This window comes from Bison bison, unplaced genomic scaffold, assembly GCF_000754665.1.
Source record: "Bison bison bison isolate TAMUID 2011002044 unplaced genomic scaffold, Bison_UMD1.0 scf7180017864492, whole genome shotgun sequence".
Classification (NCBI taxonomy): Eukaryota; Metazoa; Chordata; class Mammalia; order Artiodactyla; family Bovidae; genus Bison; species Bison bison.
The window spans coordinates 7,000,293-7,007,876 of record NW_011495051.1 but is presented as its reverse complement, the minus strand read 5'-3'; the positions used below and the strand labels follow the sequence as shown (position 1 = coordinate 7,007,876).

At 42.6% G+C, this 7,584-nt stretch overlaps 1 protein-coding gene across 1 annotated transcript in view; it reads left to right on the top strand.

Annotated features, from left to right (window-relative positions):
• Positions 1-7,181, top strand: part of LOC104979947 (vomeronasal type-2 receptor 116-like) — a 13,157-nt gene extending 5,976 nt beyond the window's left edge. The window contains 3 exon segments of the mRNA XM_010828493.1: positions 5,208-5,286; positions 5,289-5,330; positions 6,247-7,181. Coding sequence (XP_010826795.1) covers positions 5,208-5,286; positions 5,289-5,330; positions 6,247-7,181 — 1,056 coding nt within the window.
• The last annotated feature ends 403 nt before the right edge of the window (positions 7,182-7,584 follow it).

Below are 7,584 nucleotides of genomic sequence, written 5' to 3'. Positions count from 1 at the left end.
CTATTTGTAAATCCTCCTCAGACAGCCATTTTGCTTTCTTTGCATTTCTTTTTCTTGGGGATGGTCTTGCTCCCTGTCCCCTGTACAATGTCATGAACCTCCATCCATAGTTCATCAAGCACTCTGTCTATCAGATCTAGTCCCTTAAATCTATCTCTCACTTCCACTGTATAATCATAAGGGATTTGATTTAGGTCATTTGATTTAGACCTGAATGGTCTATTGGTTTTCCCTACTTTCTTCAATTTAAGTCTGAATTTGGCAAGTGCATATATATTTATAATTGTTATATCTTCTTCTTGGATTTATCCTTTGATCATTATGTAGTGTCCTTCTTTGTCTCTTTTCATGGCCTTTATTTCAAAGTCTATTTTATCTGATGTGCGTATTGCTACTCCTGCTTTATTTTGGGTGAAATATCTTTTTCCAGCCCTTCGTTTTCAGTCTGTATGTGTCCCTTGGTTTGCTGTGGGTCTTTTGTACACAGCATATATAGAGGTCTTGTTTTTGTATCCATTCAGCCAGTCTTTGTCTTTTGGCTGGGAGCATTCAGTCCATTTACATTGAAGGTAATTGTTGATTTTGGGCTAGAGTTTATAAACCTTTTCTGTGTTTCCTGTCTAGAGAAGATCCTATAGCATTTGTTGAAGAGCTGGTTTGGTGGTGCTGAGTTCTCTCAGCTTTTGCTTGTTTGTAAAACTTTTGATTTCTCCTTCATATTTGAATGATATCCTTATGGGTACAGTAATCTGGGTTGTAGTTTTTTCTCTTTCATCATGTCCTGCCATTCCCTTCTGGCATGAAGAGTTTCTATTGAAAGATCAGCTGTTATCCTTATGGGAATCCCCTTGTGTGTTATTTGTTGCCTTTCCCTTGCTGCTTTTAATATTTGCTCTTTTGTGTTTGATCTTCGTTAATTTGATTAGTATATCTTGAGGTGTTTCACCTTGGGTTTATCTTGTTTGGGACTCTCTGGGTTTCTTGGACTTGGATGGCTATTTACTTCCCTATTTTAGGGAAGTTTTCAACTATTATCTCAAGTATTTTCTCATGGCCTTTCTTTTTGTCTTCTTCTTCTGGGACTGCTATGATTCGAATGTTGGGGTGTTTGACATTATCCCAGAGGTCTCTGAGCTTGTCCTCATTTCTTTTAATTCTTTTTCTTTTTTGCTCTTTGCTTCATTTATTTCCACCATTCTGTCTTCCACCTCACTTAATCTATCTTCTGCCTTAGTTATTCTACTGTTTGATCTCAGTTATTGCATTATTCATTATCGATTGACCCTTTTTAAATTCTTCTAGGTCCTTGTTTAACATTTCTTGCATCTTCTCAATCCTTGTCTCTAATCTATTTATCTGTAACTCCATTTTGTTTTCTGATTTTGGATCATCTTTACTATCATCATTCTGAATTCTTTTTCAGGTAGACTCCCTATCTCCTCCTCTTTTGTTTGGTTTGGTGGGCATTTATCATGTTCCTTTACCTGCTGAATATTTCTCTGCCTTTTCATCTTGTTTAGATTGCTCTGTTTGGGGTGGCCTTTCTGTATGCTGGAAGTCTGTGGTTCCTCTTTATTGTGGAGGTTGCTCTCTGTGGGTGGGGTTGGACTAGTGGCTTGTCAAGGTTTCCTGGTTAGGGAAGTTTGCATCAGTGATCTGGTGGGTGGAGCTGGATCTCTTCTCTCTGGAGTGCAATGAAGTGTCCAGTAGTGAGTTTTGAGGTGTCTGTGGGTTTGGTGTGACTTTGGGCAGCCTGTATTTTAATGCTCAGGGCTATGTTCCTGTGTTGCTGGAGAATTAGCATGGTATGTCTTGCTCTGCAACTTGTTGGCTCTTGGGTGGGGTTTGGTTTCAGTGTAGGTATGGAGGCTTTGGATGAGCTCTTGTTGATTAATGTTCCCTAGAGTCAGGAGTTTTCTGGTGTTCTCAAGTTTTGGATTTAAGTCTCCTGCCTCTGGCTTTCAGTCTTATTCTTACAGTAGCCTCAAGACTTCTCCATCCATACAGCACCGATGATAAAACATCTAGGTTAATGGTGAAAAGATTCTCCACAGTGAGGGACACCCAGAGAGGTTCACTGAGTTACACAGAGAAGACAAGAGGGAGGAGGGAGATAGAGGTGACCAAGAGGAGAATAGGGGAAATCAAAAGGGGGGAGAGCATTCTAGCCAGTAATCAATTCCTTATGTGCTCTCCGCAGTCTGGAACAGTCAGAGAGGTTCATGGAGTTACACAGAGAAGAGAAGAGGGAGGAAAGAGATAGAGGTGATGAGGAGGAGAAGAGGGGGAGTCAAAAGGAGAGAGACAGATCTAGCCAGTAATCAGTTCCCTAAATGTTCTCCACAGCCCAGAACACTGAAAGAGATTCACAGAATTCGGTAGAGAAGAGAAGTGGGAGGGAGGAGATAGAGGTGACCTGCGGGAGAAAAAGGAGAGTCAAAAGGGGGAGAGAGCAATCAAGGCAGTAATCACACCCCTAAGTAAAAATGGGTACTGAAGATTAGATTCTTTTCAATTAGCAATAATCGCAGCTTGGATAAACCTCATTGGCTACGATACTGCCACTGTGCAAAGCTGAAGATTAGAATCTTAAAGTTACAAAATTGATAACAAAAAGCAAAAAAACAAAGATTAAAAATCTAGAGTAGAGGTTAGACTCTCAAAAATACAATATGAAAGAGACAAAACAAAAATCACAAAAATTATAATATATATGTGAAATTTGCTTTAAAAATAGGGTCTTTTTTTTTTGCAAGGTAATAGTAGGTTATAAAAATGAAAATTAAAAGAGTAATAAATAACTTAAAAATAAAAAAATTTTAATTTAAAGATGAAAATTGTAAAATATATCTAGGAATTTCTCTGGAGCTGTTGAGGGCAGTGTGGGGTCAGTTCAGTTCCAGATAGTTCCTTGTTCCAGCTTATACTTCTTTTCAAGGTCTATAGACCCCTTCCAATGTAATCAGTGCTAACTACAGGGTTTTAATCTGTTGCACCTGTCACTTCCAGAGCACCTCCCTCTTCTTTGTTTATTTTGGCTTCCTCTATTTGCAAGTCTCTTCAGTGTCTAATTTCCACCCCGACACAAGGGGGCGAAGGTGGTCACTTATTTAGGCTAACTTGTTCAGTTGTGTTGTGGGGAGGGAGGAACACCGCAAACAAATATCACTGGCATTTGTGGGGATTGCTTGCAGTGTCTGGGCCGCACTGGGTTTGCTGCCGCTCACGGCGTGTGTGCTTTCCTAGTCTACACTGCTCAGGCTCCAGGTTGCTCTGCAGGGGAACTCTCTAAAGTGGGACCTGGGTTGTGTGCACTTCCCGGGTCTAAGCTACTCAGGTTCAGGTGCTTGGGTACTCCACAAAGGCACAGACTTAGTTGGGCCTGCACTTTGTCCCCTTCCCAGGTCCGAGCAGCTCAGGCGACCAGGTGCTTGGTGAGCACATTCTCCCAGCTGGTTGGTGCATCTTATCACCTCCTGGGTCCCAGCCCCTCAGTTTCCTGGGTGTACCACAAGAGTGCCATCTCAGATGTGTCTCTTCTGGGGAGCTGATCTCTGACTGTGACCCTTCTGGCAGATGTCAACCGTCCAGGATCCCAGGAAGACTTGGTTAGCAACTGAGGGCCTGCTCACAGTTTGGTGGAGGATGCCTTCTCTGGGGCCGAGATTGCCCCTTACCTTCCGGCTCTGGCTGTTGCCTGCCTGCCTCTCTGCCTCCGGCGTGGGGATGGACCGGTCCACAACCCGCTAGCTCTCCTCTGGTATTTGCTCAGTCCTTTGTTCTGTGAGCAGGCCCGGCAGTGCCTTTGGTTAGAGCTTTCCGCGGGAAAGTTCTCTTTTTTTCTCTCTCTGCCTATCCCATAGTTTGGGTTGCTATCTCACGTTAGCTCCCTCAGATTGTCCTCAGGACATTCAGGCCTGGTCCTTACCCTAAGCATGCAGCCCACGACTCCCTGTTTAGCCCCTGCTCGCTGCTGGCCGACACAAGCGTATGGGCTACTTCTCCACTGGGAGTTGCAGTTAGGCGCGTAATCTGTGGGTTTTGGGTTTTTCCCTCCCGGTTATATTGCCCTCTGAGGTTCCAAAACTCCCCACAGACCTGCTGGTGACAGGGTTTCCTGGTGTTTGGAAACTTCTCCTCCTTCACGACTCCCTTCCTGGCATGGGTCTCTGTCCCTAACTCTTTTGTCTCTCTCTCTTTTTATCTATTTTGTCCTACCTGCTTTTGAAGGGAAAAGCTGCCTTTCTGGGTGCCTGGTGTCCTCCAGCGTTCAGAAGTTGTTGTGTGGAATTTGCTCAGTGTTCAAATGATCTTTCGATGAATTTGTGGGGGAGAACGTGGTCTCCCCGTCCTATTCCTCCACCGTCTTAGGACCACCCCCCTTCACTCCCTTCTTATGTTTAGATAAACACCAGTAGATTATGAATGTTAACTATTTCTTTGTAGATTCCATTTACACTTTCCTATGGTTATATGCACATTACTGGATTGCCAAACTTCATTTTAATTCGTATTTCAAAGCACTGACTACTATTTTCACAAAATTTCCCACATTTGAAAACTTCAGGCTAATTTTAAGGTGGTTCTCTATGTGTTAACATTTTGCACACAAAAGTATTTTGAATTGTTTTTACAAATCTGTGCCATTCCTGTCAGGAACCATGAATTGTGTTAATCACAACCTGCAGTTCATAACACTCTCTCACAGTTGGTGTCTTCACAGTCTACATTTATTGTTTATGAAGCCACTTTTCATAGTGTGTCTGCTTTCCACATTGTTAGGTTCTTTGACCTAAAACCTACATCCTCTATGTGGCCAATAGGAGAGCATAGAAAATAGTTTTCTGCACATAAAACTTCAGTGTTATGATCACAGGGATAGTTGCACTGAGAAGATGTTTGGACTAGGTGGTTTAACAAGAGAAAGTCAAGCTGTGTTGCCAGGAATATATGAAACAAAAACCTTGAAATACTTTGGTAAAATTTGGGTGGTCTCCATAAATATTTCAGAAGAAAGAATGTGGAAACATCTCTTAGTATCTCATGCTTAGATTTCTGGAGAAGGTGACAAGGCTGGGATTGGGGAGGGGACCTAGTGATGCCACAGAAGAGGAAACATCCTTCGTTCTGAGAGAAATAGAGACATCCTCTGACAGCAGCTAACCATGTGCCAAATTTGACCAAAGACTCTCTCTCTTTCCTTCCAGACACTGATATCTGTGTGTAGCCAGAGTTACATTCCAGGATTCAGAAAAACCCCACAGGAAAGACAACCTGTTTGCTGCTTCCACTTGTGCGTTGTGTCAAGAGATATGTTTCCAACCACACAGGTTAAATATTTCATAATGGTCTACAGTAACTCCATCTCCTACCTATTTCCATGGAAAGAATACTGAGCACTTTGGGAAAGGAGTCACTAGGCATTAGTTTCTCAATTCATGTATTTATGCATTTTTTGACGTCTTCATTTTTATTGCACTCAAATATATATCACATTAAAATTTATCATTTTAATTATTCTTGAGTACAATTCAAGGACATTAATAAATTTCTATTGCTGTACCACCTTTTCCACTGTTCTTCCACAGAACTTGTAACCTCTAACTTCATCAGTTACCATGAAACAGTTACTCTCAATTCCCTCATAAACATCATTCTACTTTCTGTGTCTATGAATCTGACTATTCTAAGTACTTTCATAAATAAAAGCATATTCCTCCCTTGGCATGTGGCTTCTTTCAAAAGGATAAGACTTTCAAGGTTCATGCATGTTGTAGCATATGGCAGATAAATTCATTTCTTTTTAAGGCAGGACATTCTTGCATTGTGTGTATGTACCTCATTTTGTTTAATCATTTCTCTCTCAATGGGCATCAGGGTTGTTTCCACTTTTTGGCTATTGTAAGTAATGCTGGTAAGATATTATCCAATTCACTGCCTTCAACTTTAGGGAGTATACACCTAGATGGGAATTGCTCACTCTAACAGTAATTCTGTGTTAAATTTTTAAGAACTGCCAGACTGTTTCTCACAACAGCTGCACCATTTTACATTCCCATCAAGAAGGTACAAAAGTTCCATTTTAACTTTCTCAGCAACACTTTCTAATTTAATATGTCTGAATATTTCATCAGAGAAGATCAATATGCACACTGCACAAGATGGTATATTTTTATTTCCTACATATTTAAGTGTCTTACAAATAAAAATTGGGATAATGAAATGGTGAGTCTGCTCTCTCTGTAGATGCAGAGCAGTGTGCCCCATGCCCAGACCGAGAGTATCCAAACAGGGAAAGAAATCACTGCCTCCCCAGGGTTGTGACCTTCCTGGCGTTCGAGGGTTCTCTGGGGATGTCACTGGCCTGCACAGCTCTGTGCTTCTGTGTTCTCACGGCTGTAGTTTTCTGGGTCTTTTTGAAGCACCGAGACACCCCCATAGTCAAGGCCAATAACCGGGCTCTCAGCCATGTCCTGCTCATCTCCCTCCTCCTGTACTTCCTCCGCTCCTTACTCTTCATCAATCATCCCCACACAGCCACCTGCATCCTCCAACAGATCACATTTGGAGCTGTGTTCACTGTGGCTGTGGCCACTGTTTTAGCCAAAACCCTGGCTGTGATCCTGGCATTCAAGGCCAGGAAACCAGGAAGAACCATGAGATGATTGCTGGTCACAGGAGCTACTAACTATGTCTTTCCCATGTGCTCCTTGATCCAGGTGATCATCTGTGGTGTCTGGCTGGGAACCTCTCCCCCTTTCCTTGAGATAGACGCTCACTCTCAGCCCAAAGAGCTCTTCATCTTGTGCAACAAGGGCTCAGTCACTGCCTTCTACCATGTCCTGGGCTACCTGGGCTCCTTAGCCCTGGGGACCTTCTCCTTGGCTTTCCTGGGCAGAAACCTGCCTGATGCCTTCAGTGAAGCCAAGTTCCCGACCTTCTGCATGGTGGTGTTTCTCAGCATCTGGGTCACCCTTCTCCCTGTCTACCACAGCACCAAGGGCAAGGTCATGGCAGCCGTGGAGACCTTCTCCATCTTGGCCTCCAGTGCTGGGCTCCTAGGCTGTATCTGTATCCCAAAGTGCTACATTATCCTCCTAGGACCTGTGATGAATTATCTGAAAGATTTAAAGAATCAAATAGACTCCAAAAGAAATTGGCATGCAGATTTTATTTCATAATAAGTCTCTGTTACATTTGCTTTGAATAATATACCACTCAGAGAGATGACATTATTCATTCAGATATTAGAAACAATCAAAACTACTTCACCTCTATTCAGCCAGGGATTCTCTCTCTTTTTTTTAAGTCTCTGTGTACAACTACACTCAGCCATGAAGAGTTACAAATAATTGTTCCATTTCAGATTAATGACTCCTCAAAGCTTCTGCTACTAAGTCTAGCCGGGTCCTCCATCATTTAGTATATAGCATCTTTTTTGTTTGTGCTTTGTCACTCAGTCATGTCCAACTCTTTGCAACCCACCAAACCCACCAAGCTCCTCTGTCATTGGGGATTCTCCCTGCAAGAATACTGGAGTGGGTTGCCATGCCCTCCTCCAGGGTATCTTCCCAAACCAGGGAT